This window comes from Rhinoderma darwinii, chromosome 5 (assembly GCF_050947455.1).
Source record: "Rhinoderma darwinii isolate aRhiDar2 chromosome 5, aRhiDar2.hap1, whole genome shotgun sequence".
Taxonomy (NCBI): domain Eukaryota; kingdom Metazoa; phylum Chordata; class Amphibia; order Anura; family Rhinodermatidae; genus Rhinoderma; species Rhinoderma darwinii.
In genome coordinates, this window is record NC_134691.1 from 270,155,110 (window position 1) to 270,177,581 (window position 22,472).

The 22,472-nt window shown below is 42.2% G+C and overlaps 1 protein-coding gene across 1 annotated transcript in view; it reads right to left on the bottom strand.

The window, feature by feature from the left end:
• The window catches only part of SH3BP5 (SH3 domain binding protein 5), a 92,954-nt gene extending 71,416 nt beyond the window's left edge, over positions 1-21,538 (bottom strand). The window contains exon 1 of the mRNA XM_075827132.1: positions 21,292-21,538. Coding sequence (XP_075683247.1) covers positions 21,292-21,375 — 84 coding nt within the window. The 5' untranslated portion in view covers positions 21,376-21,538. The remainder of the gene's footprint in view (positions 1-21,291) is intronic.
• Between the last annotated feature and the right edge of the window lie 934 nt (positions 21,539-22,472).

Sequence of the window (22,472 nt, forward strand, 5' to 3'; positions counted from 1 at the left end):
TCCCACGATTTGCGGGCGGCCTGCGGCTGACAGTCCGCTGACAGTCCGCAGCCGGCCGACCCGAAAATCACGGCCGTGCACACGGCTACGGTCGTGTGCATGAGGCCTTAGGCTGGATTCACACGAGCATGTTCGGTCCGTAAAGGACGGAACTTATTTCGGCCGCAAGTCCCGGACTGAACACACAGCAGTGAGCTGGGCTCCTAGCATCATAGTTATGTACGACGCTAGGAGTCCCTGCTTCGCTTCGGGACAATTGTTCCATACTGTAATCAGGATTGCGGCCGAAATACGTTCCGTCCATTACGGACCGAACATGCTCGTGTGAATCCAGCCTAACAGTCCTAAAATGAAGGGTGACATAATATCTTTGTATGCACAAAGCACCGATGTACAGAAAATTGGAGAGAAGGTGCATAAGGTATATAATGTCTGTATAAGACCATATTCACACACAACAGTGAAAAAAAAATGTCCATCAAAAACTGATCAACTGTCAGTGTGTCTCTAAATTTTTATCCATTTCCAGTCTGTCTTTATTGGTCATTTGACATCCATTTTGCGTCAGTTTTTCATGGCAGTTAAAAAAAAAAAACTGATGAATTTCATTGGTCAGGCTTTTTTGTCCCAGCCCCTGAAAACACCCAAAGGAAAAAGTCACATTTTCACCTAGACACTACTTACAGCCTCCCCGTACAGGACGCCACACAGCCTCCCCGTACAGGACGCCACACAGCCTCCCCGTACAGGACGCCACACAGCCCCCCCCCCCGTAGATGACGCCACAAAGCCCCCTCCCGTAGATGACATCACGCAGCCCCCCCTGTAGATGACATCACGCAGCCCCCCCGCCCGTAGATGACGCCACGCAGCCCCGATGTATATGATGCTACACAGCCGACATGAATGCCCTACATACTCACCAATGCAGCACTGTCTTCTTCAGGTAAGGTCCCACGGGCTATGCGGCGATGAGATGACACATACTCACGATGCAGCGCTGTCTTCTGGTCTGGTCGCTAGTCTCACGGGATCTGAGAAGGTGGCGCGATGATGTCGGTAGTTCGCTTTCAAATCCCCATATCAGAGATAAGTTTTTAACGGTTGTTACATGTATTGACAGCCGTTAAAAACTGATCCATTGACTTCTATGTCCTATTTTTTGACTGCCATTATTCACAGGCCGTTAAAAAAACGGCCGTGTGAATACACCCATAGCTCATCATTGTTCTGAAAACGGCCGTGTGACGGCCGTTAAAAGAACGTCTGTCACTCGGCCGTTTATCACTGTCGTGTGAATAAGGCCTAAAGATGTATAACTGGGTCATCCTCATAAAACTGCATTTTTTGGGTCACTTATTGTTGTTTTTTTTTTAAACTATTTTTATTTATTCTATAGACGTGCTGGATCTGTCGCATGGCGGAAACCAAAAGCACCAAGTGGACCCCGTTGATTTTAAATGGTTGTCGGGCTTCCGTCATTTTGTTGGACGAAACAGTGCTGCATGATGCGCTATTTTGTCCAGCAAAAAATTACAGAATCTGCAATTCATTTTCTTCATTTGTTGCAAAATGGTTACAGGGGAGAATGGCAATTGAATATAATAACCTTGCTATAAATCATTTGAAAAGTTTCAGAGCTATTAGAGAAAAAACTATTTGTACTCTTTCACTTCAACCAGATATCTGGTAATGCAATATCGACATTCTGTTCTCAAATCTTGCTCTAAAATAGTTAATTAAAGGGGCTTCTGACTACAGTGCAAGGAATAGGTAGATGGACTGGTAAAGATAGTAGGGCTTAAAAGGTGGATGCATAATTCTGTTTTACTGCTTTATTATTTTTTCTGGGATCAAACTTTATACACATTCATACACTACTCCACATTGAAATTGCAACACCAAGGAAAAGTTTTGGTATTTTGGAAATCACAGGACCGATAGATATGTTAATGATATGCAAATGATAAAAAATGGAAACAAAATACTCCAAACAACTTTATGTATTCAGCATCGAGTAGGACACGCACTTACATGCCTTGGCATGCTATCAATGAGGGTATTAATAGTTGCCTGAGGAATGTTTTGCCACGCGGAATGCCCTTGGGCACGCAAATCATCAAGATTGGCTTCTGGCTGCTCCCTTTGCAATTGCCGACCAAAGACGTTCAAGATGTGCTTGATGGGAGACAAGTCCAGAGACGCTGCAGACCACGTTAGCACGTTTAGTCCACACACGCTGCTTACAGTAGAACAAGCAACATGTAGCCTGGCATTGTCCCGTGGAAAAAACGGCTTCTGGGAAACACTGGAGAAGTGGCCATACCACTGGTTCCAAAACCGAATCCATGTAAGGCCAAGCTGTTAGTGTAACTGAAATGAAAACTAAAAGGGGTTAGGCTACCGTACATTAGGCCACCCCATCATCATTCCGAGAATAGGACCAGTGTGACATTCGTTGCCCACGAGGTCTCCACACCAATCTAGAGATGCACGATGAACTTTGATACGGTTTCAATACCGTGCATCCCCAAACGGTTCGATACCGTTGTTTCATGTATTTTCGATACTTAGCTGTGCGGCCGCACAGCTCAGTATTGTAACACATGAATGTATAAGAGCGGGGCTGCGGCTGTGTAATACAGCCATTGCCCCGCTCCTCAGTCCTGACAAGTGCGCCAGCCGCATCGCCTCATGCTGACCGTGCGCCCACTTACGTCAGGAGCGGGGCAATGGCTGTATTACACAGCCGCAGCACTGCTCTATAACGGCAGAGATCAGAGAAATCGCTCATCTCCGCCGCTATTCCCCTGAATGCTGCGATCAAAGCGGACTGCATCATTCAGGGGAAAATGAGAAGGGGGGCTGCCCCTGGATCGCATCACAGGGAAAACCTGTGACGCGATCGAGGGCCATACCTTATATGGCCAGACAGCCCAGTGTCTATTGAAGGACCCCAGGGCTGTCTTACCATATTTCCTGTTGTTGGGGCATACTTAGGTCTGTCCTAACAACTGCCAATTTTTTTGCGTCATTTATGTGTACGCTGTAAAAAAAATAAAAAATTCTTTCACTTATTAATGTAAGGCACGAGGTGTGATGATGAATTTAACCTCCATGTGCCTCCCATTAATAGTAATTAACCCCATCATGTACCTCACACATTAACCCATTATGACTGAGAAACATGATGGGGTTAATTACTATTAATGTGAGGCACATGGAGGTTAAATTCATCATCACACCACGCGCCTCACATCAGAAAATGGAAGAACTTTTTTTTATTAATACTGTTGGCAAAGTATCGTTTTGGTATCGAAATCGCAATACTACACGAAGTATCGGTATCGAAGTCCAAATTCTGGTATCGTGACATCCCTACACCAATCCCCGGCTATCATCGCATCCGAGACAAAAGTGGGACTCATCCCTGAAGAGGATAGACCTCCATTCCATGCTCCATTGCCGTCTTGCTGTGCACCATGAGAACCTTTGAGAGTGGTGGCATGTGGTCAATGGAACACCTGTAGCTGGACGTCTGGCTTGTAGCCCAATGTCGTGCAAATGCCTTCTGATGTCGACGGGGTTTGCCGCCCTATTCTTCAAAGAGTTAATCTGTCCGTGCAGAGGTTCGCCTCCACACACCTCTTGCAGTCATTCATTTTTGTTGTTCTCCCAACCTCCAGGACACGCAACGTTAAACATTGCTGACATCTCAGCCTAGGCGCGTAGCGATCTGCCGGAATAATAAACCATGCTCTCTCAGTTCAAGGATTCTGTCCCTCTCAGTTGGCGATCACTGGCACGTCGATGAACAGGAGGCATCGCACAATCATCCCACACCTCTTGATCTGATTTTTGAGGTTTCATGTGGCTAAATAACTTTGCTTTCAATCTGGATTTTATGCCCCTCCACATGCCACAGATTGGAGCTAGGTGATTGAAAATGTGATAATTTGCAGATCTCGATTTACATAACCTTACAGCTTGCCCTTCTTGGTGTTAGAAATTCAAATGTTGAGATATTATAGGATAGATAGTATGGAAAAACAAAAAAGCCTTTGTATTTTCTTTTTTTTCAGACTCCCAAGTTAATTAGAGTTAGAAGCCTTGGATGAACGTCAACTCTGGACATATGAACATTACTTCGGCAAAAAAGTGGCTGGCATCCTGGCAACATGTCTTCATTTCAGATTATCTTTGGTTGGGGCATGGCATTGAGCTAATAAAGCGGTGACTGACCCTAACTCCACTCAGAAACAAGGGGATCCGTGTTATTTTATATTTATGCAGAATGTGGATTAATTGCACTATGTAAGCCCTGGCTCCAGGGTGTTTTTCTGTGTCGTTTTACGTTAGGCAATTCTAAATTAAAGTAAAAAAATGTTAAAAAAAACTATGAAAAAGATCCCAATTCTTGCAGCTTTTTTCTATAACAGAGCTGTAAACGGTCCCGGAATGTTAACTAGAAACAGACAATGTGGATCTTATTACAGAAATCCTCTGACAACGTTCAAGGTTGCACTATGCGGTTATAACATGCAATCCAAAAACAAACCAAGACGGTTTTTGTGTACAAACCCCATGATCGATCTACGACTAGGTCTGCAGATAGCAAGTTTTCCAACCTATGGAGAGTCATAGTTTCATAAGAGCTGGATCTTGTATACAGGAAGAAAAAGGAACGTGGCCATGAAATACAATGTAATAGCCATGATGTGTACATAGCGAAGCCTGGAATGTCCCTATGAACTTGTCTACACAATAATCATCTAAATGCAAAGGAGGAATGCTGAACTTTTCAACCTGAGCTACACACTGCAGATAAGCACCAACAGCGCACAGTTAATAAAAGTTTCATGTGTTTCCTAGAAATTATTCTCTTTATACAGACCTAATGAAAAAGGGGGCCGGTTGTATCGGGGGGCTCCTTCGCATGCATATTTCACAGATTTTCAGTTGCTTCACTTTGAAATAGTGTGTACAAATAAAAAAATATGCAAAAGATATTTAAAAAAATAAATACTCCCTTGTTTGTCTCTGCAACATTACTGCCCGTTTCACCAGCTGCATCTCCCGCCATCACGTTTAAAGCGTACCTAACCTTTCATAATATGTCATACGTGTGTATATGAGGAATAACACTATTTCTGGCCATTATATGACTTGTGTTCTGCATTATTTAGCAGTTTGCAGGCTCCATCTCTAATACTCAGGTGTTTCTGAGCTAGTAGGCAAAGCAGAACGTCTATCATGTCCTATACACTGCAGATATAGAAGAGAATCCTTCTCTCACTAATATATATATATATATATATATATATATATATATATATATATACACACATTACATACATATACACAAACTACCGTTCAAAAGTTTGGGGTCACCCAGACAATTTTGTGTTTTCCATGAAAACTCACACTTATATTTATCAAATGAGTTGCAAAATGACTAGAAAATATAGTCAAGACATTGACAAGGTTAGAAATAATGATTTTTATTTCAAATAATAATTTTCTCCTTCAAACTTTGCTTTTGTCAAAGAATGCTCCATTTGCAGCAATTACAGCATTGCAGACCTTTGGCATTCTAGCTGTTAATTTGCTGAGGTAAAATCGGGAGAAATTTCACCCCATGCTTCCAGAAGCCCCTCCCACAAGTTGGATTGGCTTGATGGGCACTTCTTGCGTACCAGCATCTTTTCAATTGTTCTGCGTCTCACAAATTTTCTTCTGTGTGTTCCAAACACCTCAAACTTTGATTCGTCTGTCCATAACACTTTTTTCCAATCTTCCTCTGTCCAATGTCTGTGTGCTTTTGCCCATATTAATCTTTTCCTTTATTAGCCAGTCTCAGATATGTCTTTTTCTTTGCCACTCTGCCCTGAAGGCCAGCATCCCGGAGTCGCCTCTTCACTGTAGACGTTGACACTGGCGTTTTGCGGGTACTATTTAATGAAGCTGCCAGTTGAGGACCTGTGAGGCGTCTATTTCTCAAACTAGAGACTCTAATGTACTTGTCTTGTTGCTCAGTTGTGCAGCGGGGCCTCCCACTTCTCTTTCTACTCTGGTTAGAGCCTGTTTGTGCTGTCCTCTGAAGGGAGTAATACACACCATTGTAGGAAATCTTCAGTTTCTTGGCAATTTCTCGCATGGAATAGCCTTAATTTCTAAGAACAAGAATAGACTGTCGAGTTTCACATGAAAGCTCTTTTTCTAGCCATTTTGAGAGTTTAACCGAACCCACAAATGTAACGCTCCAGATTCTCAACTAGCTCAAAGGAAGGTCAGTTTTATAGCTCCTCTAAACAGAAAAACTGCCTACAAACATCTGCCCATTGATTTCAATGGAAAATATGGAGTTCTGTTCCGACGTGGCGTAAAAAGACACCCGTGAAAAAGAAATGCATGTCACTTCTAGAGCCGTTTTTTTTTTATTGACACTATAGAAAAACAGCTCCAAAAAACGGCCGTAAGAAACACAAGTTTCCCTTGAAAACGGTTCCGTATTTTCAGATGTTTTTGAGTTTGCGTGTGCACATACCCTAAGAGTTTAGTGCTTGTTTTTAGCCATTTTCTGTCTCTCTCTAAACAATTTTTGGTAGGGGTGCCCTGAGGAAATTTTTTTTTTTCCATGGGTGACTGGAGTCCGAAAAGGTTGGGAAACTCTGGTCTAGATACTAAATGTGCCATGCTTGTTATAACGCCCCCTGATGTTCTGTGTCTAGCACAGGTAGACATGAATGCCCAGTAGTTCTGTCCCGCTCTTGAACAGGGTCGGCAGAGCGATTGTTGCTATTGTGCATGCCAGCGAATAAGAAGCAGCATACTAGAAGCGGCTTCTGCTTGACAGCACTGGACACATTAGGAGGACCTTTTAACCCCTTAACATTCGCCACACGTCCTCATGTAGGGTAAAATACTGCAGAATTTGTAGACCGGATTTTCTATCCGGACATTCTGCAGCGTATGTATGGACATGGCTGTGTCAGAAGCGCTTTCCTTTTACATTAACATGCCTCCTGTTGCTTTAAGAAAAAAAAGAGGAAATGAATCGGGTATGGTGGGAGATTACGAGATACAATGAATATTCCATACATCTGCTTATTTAGCATGGAGGAAATTGAAGATTTCCTCTGTGAGAAAACTGTAGTGTCGTTCTGCCTACGGTATATCCTTTGTACAAATGTTTCTGCCTTGTGTGAAGAAACCAATTCTACTTCACAATGCTACACAAATGTTTTCATCAACTCCAGAGACTACAAGAACAATAAATTGAAAGAAATTGAAGATGTCAAACTTTTTCTGAATTTCATATATGGGATTAGATGTACATACATTATATACAATGGCACCTCTCTATAGGTTCTTATCAAAGAATTTACCCCCCTGGTTGTATTTGGACATATATATTTTTTTTGGACCGTAATAACTATGCAACTATGTAATGTCGTTGGGAATTTTGCCAACTGCAAGCAATTTTTGTGGCCATTACGTGGCATGACTACCCATGTTCTTTTCTTCATAAGCATTAACAGAGCAGGGTCTGCCCAAAATACAGTATTACATACAGTAGTATCCACACAGGGTTCTTTAGGAATATACAAATATAGCTTAAATGAGAATATGTAACTCTCTCATTTCCTAATACAAACTGTTCAAATTTAGCCTCCAGCACTTATCTCGGAGACTGCAGCTGCGGTGGCGGGGGGGGGGGGGGGGGCGGTTGATTATGCGTTATTCAAAAAGGATTGGAGTTTTAAGGCTATGTTCACACGGGGTATTTTGCCGAGTTTTTTGACGCGGAAACCGCGTCGCAAAACTCGGCAAAAACGGCCCGAGAATGCCTCCCATTGATTTCAATGGGAGGCGTCGGCGTCTTTTTCCCGCGAGCAGTAAAACTGGCTCGCGGGAAAAAGAAGCGACATGCCCTATCTTCGGGCGCTTCCGCCTCTGACCTCCCATTGACTTCAATGGGAGGCAGGAGAAAGCGTATTTCTCGCTGTTTTATGGCCGCGGGCGAAAAACGGCGCGATAATCGGCGTGCAGGGAGAGGAATATCTGCCTCAAAGTTCCAAACGGAATTTTGAGGCAGATATTCCTCCCCCAAAATACTCCGTGTGAACATTACAGTGGCAAATGCTACATCTGAGAACAAGGCATATGTAAACATATACCTCCCAATCTCCCCGCAGCACCTAGGAAAGCAAATCGTAACAGAGTATACTGTATGTTATGAAATTGAGAGGGATCCCATTAGTAGGTTTGGAGCCACTAAATCACCATTATGCAGGTGGAGTTTAGCGTATCAAACAGGACTACCTTATAAAAAAAAAAAACAACATCATTTTGGGAATAGCTTGTGAAGTAAATTTTAAATTTACCGAGACATGACAGGGAGTGGCATCAGGCACATGCGCATATAAAGCCGAGGACAGTATACTGAGCATGCACAATGAAGCAAGGTGTACGGTCCTCGGCGTCATGTGTGCATTGCGCACACATCCGATGTCATTGGACTCCTTACCCGGACTCCTTTCAGTAAATTTTAAATTTACTTTAACGATTCCCGAAATGTCCGGTTTCGACGTGGCCAGGTTTAAACACTAAAGCCCAGCGGCATAACAGCTTGATGGTGGTTTAGTAGCTCCAAACCTACGAACAGGTTCTCTTTAAAGTACCACATGTGCTGCATCACAAAAGGCTTTCAATGTTAATAACTCTATCTTTTAAAAAAGGAACGGCTACAAAAAAGGCTGAGAGCCTGCAGTGCTCCCCGACAGGAACCTAAGGGCAGGTATGCCAACCATAGTTTACATACTAAGTAACTGAACTAAGAATCACAGACAGCCACAATGTTTTACAGACAGATCAGAAAACGAAAACTTAATCAAAGATTCTAGGCAACATGTCTATAAACTCCGGACACTAATTTGGAAACATTAGCATGTTTAATCTGGAAACAAGTCTATTTTTATTTGACTAGGATAGTATGTAATATGTGTCCATTAAATATAGTGCCAGAAAAATAACACTTATTTCCCTCCCTGTAAAAGTACCTATTAACATTTAAGAATGTGCATATAGATCAGCCGCCTCAGAGTAGACATTGGGGGGGGGGGGGGGGTAATTTAGCAATCTTTACATGCCAGTTTTCTGGCGTTGAAAAGTCGCAAGCGCGCCCAATACAAGGCCCAGTACAAACTGCGACATTTTTTTTGCACCACCCTGGCCACTTTTGTGGAAAAGGGGTGTGATGTCGGGGAAAGGGGGCATGGCCACCGTGGCTTGACAATTTAGAAAATGGACATAAAATTATAGTGGAAATCTACTCCAGCTCCTTGTTCGAGGCCTGCGACTCGTACTCCGCCCCCCATCAGACAGTTAAATAAAAATGTACTTACTTCCCCGACCCTCTTCTCCCCTCTGGATCCCCTCATCACTCCATCGCCACTCATACAATATAATCACACCGGGCAGCACAAGGAAATTATATGCGACACAGCACCGATGACATTCGAGTGCTGCGTCGCATATAAGACCCTGATGCTGCTCGGTGTTAGGACCTTGTATGAGTAACGCTGGAGTGAGGAGGGGGAGAAGAAGAGTGGTGAGGTGAGGTGAGTACGTGTTTTTATTTTATGGGCGACGTAAGGGGAATGTGTGGTGCGGTGCATAGCCAAGGTAGTCAAGCCACAATCATGGCACACGGCCTGGCCGAAAAATACAACACATTAAGAGGCTTTCGCCATTTTTCATAAATGTGTCGCACTTTGCTCCAATTTTTCCGTCTAATAAGACTGGCGCATGAAATGCCAGCCTTAATACATTGCCCTCATGGTGCGCGACAAAAACAGCCCAGTGTGTGTGAATTTGTGCTAGTCATCGCAGCTTCAAAATAAAATTATGGAAAGAGCAAGTCCACTATTTTACAGACTTCTGGACAGTTGGCAGCCCTGCTGGGTGCCCACAACTAAGAAAGTAACTGATGTTTACTTAGTAGGGTATGTCGACCCTTGCCAGGCGGCTGATATCGAGGTGTAACCTGAAGTTTGGATTATTCACGTGCAATTCCACTGCCCCCTCCAAACTTAGTAGCACCAGAAATCTGACTGTTGCTCATTCCCCTCCTCCAACACCAGAAATCTGAGGACCCAGAGGTGGTGCCCCCATCTATCAGACATTTATGGAATATCCTGTGTACATGCCACTAATGTCTAAAATGGGAATATCCCTTTAAAAAAAAAGTCACATTCACATGTGGCGGAATTGCTGTAGATACTGCACTAAATTACAGTATAATGAAAGACAATGGCGTTTTCAGAAAAGGTCTGCAAGGATTTTAGGACATGCTGCAGATTTTTGCAGGAGACTTGACCCGTTGCAATGCAAAGAATGACATTTCTGGCAAAAAATTTCTGCTGCATTTGAACGTAGCCTAATGTTTCATTCTCCATTCTGCTAGTAAGAGGAAACAAAGCATTAGAACTAAAGCTTGCCATACAATAGGGATTTTGGTTAACCGAAAATTGACTATTTAGAACATTTTCTACCAACCATCGCCGTTTATGACAGAAACAAGCGTAAAAGAAGCCAACCAAAGACCGATATCCGTGGAAAAGTTGATCCGCCGCGTTGGATTTTTTTCGGTCTTTGTCGGGTGCAGTCTTGTAAAGTCGTTGATGCCAAATGACAGATCTGATCCCATCAACAAAAGCCCAGATGACACTACCAATCAAGTAAGATATTGATTGGCAATTTGTCTGGACGACAACTCCATAAGTTAAAACTGCAAACGACGAATGAGAAGTCATTTTGGAAAAAGCAGTCTAAAATCCGTAACGTTCTGTATGGCCAGCTTTAAAGAGGTTATGAGCTTTGGACAATCCCTAATTGTTAGAGGGGTCTTTCGACAATAAGCTGATCACACCGTGTCCCCCTAGTGGGATCACCTATAATCAGCGAGGAAACCTTGCAGTAAGGCTGGATTCACACGAGCACATTACGTCCGTAATGGACGGAACGGATTTCGGCCGGTAATCCCGGACCGAACACACTGCAGGGAGCCGGGCTCCTAGCATCATAGTTATGTACGATGCTAGGAGTCCCTGCCTCTCCGTGGAACTACTGTCCCGTACTGTAATCATGATTACATGTGTACAACAGAGACAAATGGAAACCATGGGCACCGGATCAGTCACCATTGAACTCAATGGTGATGGAAATGGAGAGCTCTCGTTTCCGTCCTTTCTGATGAAAAGCTCAGACGGAAGGTCAGAACGGGACCCCAACGCAGATGTGAACAGAGCCTTATACGGTTTCTATATGGTCATTTGAACTTATGTATTGATTTGTGTGGGCTAGGGAAAGGATAGGGACAGTTTCTGCAATACATATATGCCCATATTTAGCTGCATGTTATATACGATATAAGTTCTTATGACTGTTACACTATGTATCTGAATATAAATCATGCGTTATGGCATGTAGTAGCGCTAACCTTTGATCTGTTCTTTCACCTGACAGATACAGCCCAGTTTCGGTCATGTTATTACTTTGAATTAATTACTCCATCCTGAGCGTCCTGCACAAATTACATTGTGCTGGTCCCTCGGGTAGGAGCGAGGACAACGCATGTGCGGTAGCTAAATTCACCTGAGGTCATGCGATAAGTCAAACATGTGACGCTTGCTGCGTCGCGGTGACTGACGTCATCACTGATTTCCTGAATGTCTGTACTCTGGGCCGTTGGGACGCGGGTCTTATACCAGCTGCTATCTCAATTATCATTTGTATCACAGGTTAGTGTGACAATTTCTATTGGTTCACCGTCACATAAATACCTCTCAGACTCTCATAAATACCTCTCAGACTCTCTGGCACCACCCCCAGACGAAGGCTTTTGGTTATTCTCGATATTGGTATTGTTTACTAATAAAATGTGGTCTGACTTATCTTAGGTCATGTTCACACAGCCTGTATTCAACATGTTTTTTGCCGCGTTTTACACGCCGAAAAACGCATGCTTTAAGCTTCCCATTGACAAAGGAAAAAATGCATTGTAGTGCATACAACGCATTTTTTTTACGCACGCGCTTTTAAAAACACGTAGTGCAAAAAAAAGAAGATTCAGGTCAATTCCTAGCATGTAAAACGCACCTAGTTCTCATAGTCAGGGCTTATTCAGACGAACGTGATATACGTCTGTGCAACGCACGTGATTTTCACACGCCTCGCACAGACCTATGTTAGTCAATGGGGCTGTATAGACAGTCTGCGATGTTCATGCAGCTTATGTCCGCTGCATAAATCTTACAACATGTCCTGTATTTGTGCGTTTCTCGCGCATCACGCACCCATTGAAGTCAATGGGTGCGTGAAAATAACGTGTGACGCGCGTGATTCGCGCAACAGCAGTAAAAACTATGAATGAAAACAGAAAAGCACCACGTGCTTTTCTGTTTACAAACATACAGTGTCAATGATGGCGGCTGCGCGAAAATCACGCAGCCACGCATCATAAGCAGCTGACACACGGAGCTGTTGTTATGTACCTTTTGCGCATGAAAAACGCAGTGTTTTTTACGCTCGCAAAACGCACACGCTCGTGTGAATCCGGCCTCAATGGGAATCCTAATTACATGATCAAAAAACACAGCAAAAGACACCCGTGCTTTAAAAAGCACGTTAAAACGTCGTTTTATTTGAGCGCCGCGTGAACAAGGCCTAAGTCACAATGATGGACAAACCCAATCGTTTGCCGTTACCCTTGGGTTATTTCTCACCTCTTTCAAAATTGCCCATTGTGCTTTTGGAGCGATCTTAACAGGAAGCCCTAGGAAGAGTAGCAACAGTCCTAAATTATCTCATTTTGTAGACATTTGTCTAACTGTGGATTGATGTACCTCCAGGTCCATGAATCTCTAGAACATGTCTTCTGAGGTCTTTTGAAAGTGGTTTGTCTTAACGCATGGTTCACACTAGCTAATCTTTGATAAGAACAGATTTGTCAGTAACCAGGCTGTGTGTGCCTTTATTTAAATGACAAAGCACCCGTAAAACACAGACTTAAATGGACACAAAATATTTCAACAACTTATGCTAGTCTAATAGTTTACCTGATTTATTTATTTTTGTTTAATTGTAATTCAACTTTACTTATTGATAAAAATAAATTAATTTATCCATGCAAATTCTGTGTGAAGTTACTGCCACTAGGTGTCTCCCTTTCTGTAATCCATGTCCACCCCAGTAAATGTATTAAAATAAAGACAAGTAACAGCTTTGTCACATATGTGACATGGCTGCAGAAGGGAGAACCACTGCAGCAGAAAAAGCCTCCCTGCACAATGTATGGGTGCCTATGGATGAGGGGGGCTGCATGTAGAGACTTGACTTGAGCACCAATGCATGTAAATATCAGTTACGTGGGTGCCGGGGGTAGGGAGAAAGCGTATTTATTTTTTTAACCAAACATTGTATTGCAAAGCCATTTTATTGTTCAAGAATAAGAGGGCTAAATCAAGGATGAATCCCAGAGAACCCTTTTAAGGGCACCTAGGATGTATTCACAAGTGATGCTTCTCCTGCAATTATTTTTGCAAAAACGTGGCATAAGAAAATTTTGACCACAACAAAACCAGTGTGTTTGTGAATACACCCTAGGTGCCCTAAATCACCCAATGCTGGCCAAACACAGAACAACTTTTTGTGCAGTTAGATTAAGGTCTCTTTCACATCTGCGTTCGAGGCTCCATCACAGATCCGGCTGAAAATAACGCAAATAATGGAGCAGCATGCTGCACTATTGCTTCCAGTAAAACCACGTCATTGGGTTGCGTTGGCCTGCTGGTGGTGCCTGTGGTGCAATGGAACCGGCGCTTCCAGGTTTTTCCTTGTACTGCTCCTCTGAACAGGCAGAACAACGGAATGGTAAACGCTGGTGTTAACCCAGTCTTAGGCCCTGATTACACTGAGTTTTTTGGCGCTGATTTTGACACGGAGACGGCGCAAAAAAAAAAAATCACATTCAAATCAATGGGAGGCAGAGAAGGCGGCAAGAAAGTGCAGGCAGGTCAAAACAAATTATTTTTTTCTGCCTGCTAAATACTCCGTGTGAACAGGGCTTTAGATTCAACGAAACAGGGCAACAATTATATACCGTAGTTGAAATGATACAAACCAGTGTTTTTAATTATCAGATAGATACAAGCTGGTAAAAAAAAAAAGTCACCACAAATTTAAATTCTTACTGTCTTTAAGACTTCAATACCGGCTGGTCTGGTGAGATCAGTTCACCCACATGGAGATACCCACACTGGCTAAGTGTTGAGAGCACAAAATAACACACCAAATTTCACAACTTTACAGAAGTGGAAAATTTGAGGATTTTTATATTTCTGGGTGGTTTTTTTATATTTATATTTGGTTGCCATGCTCAAAGCGTTTTTCCACTTTTAAGGTACTCAGTAGGAAACAGCATTTTCAGTAATTTAGTATTTTAACAGAAGCAAACAGGATCTGCTGTTGTGCTTCAATTCCGAAAAAAAGACTATACAGTAGAATGCTTTTTTCGATAAAGGGAAAAAAAAAAACAGCTTAGTCAGCTACGCTTTTCAAAACAAAGAATTAATGCAAAAAAACAGAAAAAACACACATTGCACAGTATACATTTTTCTTACAATGGGAGTCAATGGGAAATGTGTTCATCTGTATGCACGCATGCATGGGTACATGTTAGATTTCCCCGGTGTATACACCAGAAGAACATAATGTGAATGGAGTCTAACCAATTTCATATTTTTTTTTACATATTGTTACATAAAACAGAGGTTGTCCTCAGAAAGGGTCACTTAATTCTGAAACAAGCAGAACTACCTAACTCTTATCATAAAATATTTTTTAAGGTTAACACAATGGATAATCACTGGGGGAAAAAAACGCTGGAAATCGAAATATAGGTCAGCTCTATCCATTAGCAAAATGTATCTGAATAGTGAGTGACATTAAGGGCAGAGCGGAACCGTCAGAGCTGGAAGGCAAGTTATGGAAATACTAAACATTCATACAGAATTTCACCAACCTGAAAAAAAACCACTAACACAACTCCCCCACTGAGTGTCTCTCCGTATATGATCAAATCTATAAAAGTGACGAGAATGTTATTCTCTAATAGGCAAATCTCTAGTTCCAAACCCCAAGTGTACTTTTACAAGAAATAATATGTAACATTGGAGTTAAATATTGATAGTAATAGATGGCCCTGTAACATTATCGGATCAATAAAAATGGGGCTCACCAACAAACTTATCAGGATGTTTTTGGAGTGTAGGTGGGAACCAGAGTAACCCCACACAAACACTGCAAGTACACCCAAACTCCATGCAGACGTTGCACCAGGTCAGATTTAAACATAGGATCTTAGGGTAGTCACACAGCCTATTTTCAACTGTTTTTCGGGCCGTAAACGCCCCTGAAAAACGGCTGAAAATACGGGGGCTGAACGCCTCCAAACATCTGCCCCTTGATTTCAATGGGAAAAACGACAGCCCCGTAAAAAAAAAAAGTGCTTGTAACTTCTTGAACCGTTTTTCAATAGAGTCAATAGAAAAACAGCTTAAAAAACGGCCGTAAAAAAAAAAAGCAGCAAAAGGCGCTTGATGCATAAAAAATGGCTGAAAATCGGAGGCGGTTTTCCCTTGAAAACAGCTCCGTATTTTACAGTCATTTTTCGTTAAGTATGTGAGCATACCCTTAGTGCTGCAAGACAACAGCGCTAACCACTGAGCCATGGTACTTACTAGTTGTGATGTTTTTTCCTAGTGATTAATCTTCAGTCATAGGAAACTAAATAAAAACAAGGACAGAGCACCTATAGTAGAGTACGGAATACAACTTGCTGACCTACATTAGTTATGTGTAACGCACAACAGCCTGTATGCATGTGAAGTAGGATCAGGGGTTGTAGCCATCAACGTATGGTCAATGGCAAGCAGGGTCTTTTTGGGGCCTAGGGCAAGGGTTAATGGTGGGGCCCCCCTGCACTTCACAAAAATCATTGAGAATTCTATGGTACAGCATAGGCAAAGAAAGAATATATATAAAAAAAAAAAAAAGTTCACCTTTTAATTAAATAAACCAATTTATAAATAATGGTAATGGTGCCCCCCATTACTCAAGCAGTCTCAGCGCAGCACAGCCCGGTCCGATTGCTACTAGGTGGACCGACAGCGTGGGGTGAGCTTGTTTTGAGGAAAGTCAGCCAGCAGGTTGCCTGGCAAGTCACTAGTTGAAGATTTGTGGGGGTGACCTCATGCTGTCCATTTGATTTATTTCATAAACACATGATAGGCTTAGATACAGGCCTCCAGCAGACAGTATCACACATGATAGGCTTAGATACAGGCCCCAGCAGACCGTATCAAACAATATAGGCTTAGAGACAGGGCCCCAGCAGTTAGCATCACACATGAAATACACTTCAGAAGTTTTCTGAAAGTTTAGTTACCCTTTAAAAGGTGCAAAGTCAATGAAAAAAGACGTAATGAAAAATAGCATACCCAAAGCATACATAACTCCACTGATCACAAGCGTTAGGTGGGATTTTTTTTTAAATTACAGGAAAATCTCTGTGGTTTTGCAAAACTGCAGTGTGTTTGCTACGACTTTCACGAAAATTTCGGAATCACCGAAAGGGAAGGTCACTAAGGGTGAATGTGGAATCACCCTTAGGGAATGTTCACACAACAAACAAAAAGTGGACATAGAACACGGAGATGTTTTCGAGGGAAAACAGTCCCTGAAATTCAGCCGTTTTTTTAAGCATCAATTGAGACAATGAAAAACGGCTCAAGAAGCGACATGCACTTATTTACGGGAAATTTTTTTACACGCCGATTTTACAAACGGCTGCGTAAAAAAACCGAAGTGGAAACAAAATGCTGTTTTTCCCAATAAAATCAATGGGCATTCAGCCCCCGTTTTTCGGGCCGTTTACGGCCCAAAATAAGCCGTGTGAACATACCCTTACAGGTTAGCATTACAATAAGTAATCGTTTGATGGTGGTATAAGCTCTGCACACACGCCTTTCTTTTCTAGGTTTAGTTTAAATTTTAGTGAATTTATAAGCAACTATAAAGAAAAAAACTAGACAAAGGACACGAGGACTAAAGGGGGTTTTACACTGGGCAATTATCAGGCAGACAAGCGTTCATAGAGCGCTTGTTGACGATAATTGCCCGTGTAAACAGGGCAGCGATCAAACGCTCGTTCATCTGTTAATCGTTTAGTTTTAAAAAAATCTAAAATATTATCGTTGTCGGCAGCGCATCGCTCTGACGAGCGCTCGTCCTCATACATAGCGCCTTGTGATAGGAGCAAACGAGCGCCGATCAACAAGCTCCTTGCACCATACAAAATTGGCCGTTGTAATAGAGCCCTTAGGGATAAACGAAGGCGGCCAATTAGCCCTGCACGGCGGAGTCAGTACATTCTCAAAAAAAACATACAAAAACCATGACTAAACTAAGGCCTTATTCACACCGACGTGTCCGTTTTGCACGCGCAAAAAACGCTGCGTTTTGTGTGCGCAAAAGGTCCGTGTGTCATCAGCATATGGTGCGTGGCTGCGTGATTTTCGCGCAGCCGGCATCATGATGACACTCTGGTTTTCTGTTTTTATTCATAGTTTTTACTGCTGTTGCGCGAATCACGCGCGGCACCCGGCAGTGCTTCCGTGTGCCAAGCGCGATTTGCATGCACCCATTGACTTCAATGGGTGTGTGCAGCGCGAAACACGGGCAAATATAGGACGTCATAAGTTTCACGCTGCGTGAAAGTCACTGACAGTCTGAACGGCCCCATTCAGTAACATAGGTCAATGCGAGGCGCGTGATTTCCAAGCGCGTAGCACGGGCGTATTATACGTTCGTGTGAATAAGGACTAAGGCTGGATTCACACGAGCATGTTCGGTCCGTAAAGGACGAAACGTATTTCGGCCGCAAGTCCCGGACCGAACACACTGCAGGGAGCCGGGCTCCTAGCATCATAGTTATGTACGATGCTAGGAGTCCCTGCCTCTCCGTGGAACTACTGTCCCGTACTGAAAACATGATTACAGTACGGGACAGTTGTCCGGCAGCGAGGCAGGGACTCCTAGCGTCGTACATAACTATGATGCTAGGAGCCCGGCTCCCTGCACTGTGTTCGGTCCGGGACTTGCGGCCGAAATACGTCTGTCAATTACGGACGTAACGTGCTCGTGTGAATCCAGCCTTCGTATTCAAACGTCTAATATAGACAGACTCAAAACACGAGCCCTTCCCGGATAGACATGTATGAACTTTTGGAGTGTCATATATTAGGAAGGTTAGAGAAGCAGCCAAAATATTTTTTTTGTTTTTTTTTACATTTATGGAGATATTGGAATATTTTGCAAAAGCGACAACAGGAAGCTCAGACACATTTGTTGTCACTTTTTAATGAGCTTCTCAGCAACGAATGGTGAAACGGTCACTTGTTGTCAGGTTTGCAAAAATCTCCACCACAACTAAATGGAAATGACCAAATGTTGGGTAACGCATTAACTTGGGATTTACGAATATGAGGTAAATTTTACACTTTGGGTAGAATTGTCTTTTTTTTTTTCCCCTTTTTTTTTTTAAGGCCGGATTCACACGTGTTTGCCACGGAATTGTCTGTAGCAAACTTGCATCTGTTACATGCAAATTTTGATGTGAATTTAGATGCAGAATCACAGCGGTTTTGCCGTGGAACACACCCTTAGGCTATGTTCACACGGAGTATTTTGCCGAGTTTTTTGACGCGGAAGCCGCGTCGCAAAACTCTGCAAAAACGGCCCGAGAACGCCTCCCATTGATTTCAATGGGAGGCATCGGCGTCTTTTTCCCGCGAGCAGTAAAAATGCCTCACGGGAAAAAGAAGCGACATGCCCTATCTTCGGGCGCTTCCGCCTCTGACCTCCCATTGACTTCAATGGGAGGCAGAGAAAGCGTATTTCGCGCTGTTTTATGCCCGCGGCGCTCAATGGCCACGGGCGAAAAACGGCGCGCAGGGAGAAGAAAATCTGCCTCAAAGTTCCAAACTGAATTTTGAGGCAGATATTCCTCCCCCAAAATACTCCGTGTGAACATAGCCTAAGTAATGCCAAGGGTAAAATTTGCAGCAAGTTCATGGCAAAACCGCTTCAACAAAACCTGCAAGTAACACAGAAGTCGGTCTATAGTTCTCTTACAATATACAATTGTTTTCATACTTGCTTATTGCTTTATATGCTGTAGTTAGACATTTCCAAAGCTCTTCATAGACAAAGCTAGAAGCAACCATAACAGTTTTTACTGTCCGCAAATACCCATCCGATACACAACGGTAGCCGTCCACAATTGCGGAAGCGCCCATAGACTTCTACGGGAGAGTCCGTGTCGCAATTGCAGACAAGAATGGGACATGTTCTATATTTTGCAGATCATTTCTACGGCCCGGACACACATTCGTAAATATACGGTGTCCGTGACCAATACAAATGAAGGGGTCCGCAATTTCATCCGTATTTACGAATGAAAATTAGTCGTGTGCTTGGGACCTTACTATTACGTAGATTCCAGGCGCATAACTTGGAAAGAATACACGACTGCCGTGGTCCCAATGTACTTACACTGGAGTTACAGGTGAAGTGTAGCTCCGGAACTTTCTATGGATGTCACATGACTAAAGTAGTCGCCTAAACAGCGTTTATGTCAATGTGAAAATGTTCTCCGTAGATCATAATTTCTGCTACATTTGTATCGTCTTTTTTTTTTCTTCAGAATTTTACACGCAACGTAATAGAAGTATTGCATAAATTTATTTTACAAACATAATTTTTTCCCCAAAAATCATACTAATGATAAAAATTATAAACATTCTAATAAGAAGAAAACTTGTTCACGGCATTGGCGGTCGATCAGCCCACTGATGGTCCACTTTTAAATCTAGCTTTCCCGAAGATTGCATTTTCCTATTGTTCCTAAAGTATTTAATCTGCATTTCTAGAGGATTGTACAACAAACGACTTCACCAAAAAGCAAACGATAGTAAAGCTACAGTAATGCAGCCGGCCCTATACTGTACATGACCTGCTATATACGTGCACAGTTATAAAACATGTACTGTAGGTCTATACTATAGATTTAAAAAGGACTGTTATATAGGACCAACTTCTGTTAGAACTAGGAACGCCCTTGGCAATTACTGCAGCTCCAATTAGGTCGGCTGATTGCATTAAAGGGCCAGACGTTGGGAGACATGAACAAAAATGCCTTTCTTCAGCCGCGTTCACACACGTCACCGACTAATAGGAGACGATTACTGAGCAAATTAGATATACAGAGCAAATTTGATTTCATCACAAGTCCTATGATAAGCAAAAATCACCTTGGCCAATGCAAGCCAATGCCCTACAATCCTTTGTTTCCTTACCACGTGCTTCAATATCTGTGCCATGTGGGATTTTTGGGCATATTTAGCAAATCATAAACAGATTATATACACATACGTAGAATATTACTGATAGATACGGGAATAACTTCAGATAATCTCCTATCTAGAGAATTATGCAGGTCTTCCTGCCAATACGGATAGTCACATATACGAGTTCTCAAAGGCCAAATTAGCCCAATGCCAAGACAGTGGGCATTTGTACCAACAATCAGCTCATATAAAAATATATATATATATGTGTTTTTGTTGTTTATTACTGGGGGAAATGACTGAAGTATTGGAAGGCTTCTCTGGACAGTGATACGAAATGCCTGGAATTGTTATAGGATTGTGATGTGTAAACAGAAGTATTGGAATTCCGGCAATCGCTTATTGGAGATCAGTCAAACAGGACGATGTAAAAATGATGGGTCCAAGTTTATATTGTGCCAAGCAGCCAGTTCGCTGTATTGTATATGCCACTCTGATGTATATCTTATGTCTGTTCTACATATATGTTGGGTACATTACTATATACAATATTTATTATTGGGGAGTTGTTTATTTTACATCAGTGGTAGTTTTTATACCAATCAATGACAGAAGAAGCTATATACAGTACCTATAGGGCAACAATGTCCTCATATATTGCACCATCATAGCAGGATTCCTATAGTACCCCACATAATAGAACATCATACCGGGACAGCTGCAGTATTCGGGTTGTCTGGAGCCAACCAGACACACCTCTTCCCTGCAAGTCTCGCCTCGCCCGGGTGGCACACAATGGCAGTGCCCATGCAATCAGTACCTGTATTCTGGGGTCCACCTCCTCCTCTTCCTCCTCGGGCTGCACAGTCTCCTGCCGCTTGCTTCGTATCCCCATTGTTTCCATTATGCCGCAGACATATGTGGGTCAGTGCGGGAGGCTGCCGGTCACCGGAGGACACACAGGTCTGTGCAGTCACTGCTTCCTCCTATGTCCCGGTCACATTCACAGTCCCGGTCCGTCCAGTGCAGCAGCGCCGCCAATATACAACCGCCGAGAGCTGCTGACTGCCTGCAAATGAAAACCAGCAGCGGGAGGAGGGAGGAGAACAGCGCCCGCCCCCCATGTCTGACAGAACCGAGCGCCTCATTATTATGTGGGAGAGGAGACATCAGTGATAGTGACTGTATATATCACTCCATCCAATCCTCATCTATCTATCTATCTACCTATCTACTATCCATATATCTATCTACTATCCATATATCTATCTCTCTATCTATCTACTATCCATATATCTATCTATCTATCTATCTATCTACTATCCATATATCTATTTATCTGTCTATCATATATCTATCTATCTATCTATCTATCTATCCATATATCTATTTATCTGTCTATCATATAATATCTATCTATCTATCTATCATATAATATCTGTCTATATAACTATTTATCTATCTATCTATCTAATAATATCTATCTACCTATTTATCTGTCTATCATATATCTATCTATCTATCTATCTATCTATCTATCTATCTATCTATCTTATAATATCTGTCTATATAACTATTTATCTATCTATCTATCTATCTATCTATCTATCTATCTATCTATCTATCTATCTATCTACTATCCATATATCTATTTATCTGTCTATCATATATCTATCTATCTATCTATCTATCCATATATCTATTTATCTGTCTATCATATAATATCTATCTATCTATCTATCTATCATATAATATCTGTCTATATAACTATTTATCTATCTATCTATCTAATAATATCTATCTACCTATTTATCTGTCTATCATATATCTATCTATCTATCTATCTATCTATCTATCTTATAATATCTGTCTATATAACTATTTATCTATCTATCTATCTATCTATCTATCTATCTATCTATCTATCTATCTATCTATCTATCTATCTATCTATCTATCTATCTATCTATCTATCTATCTATCTCATAATATCTATCTACC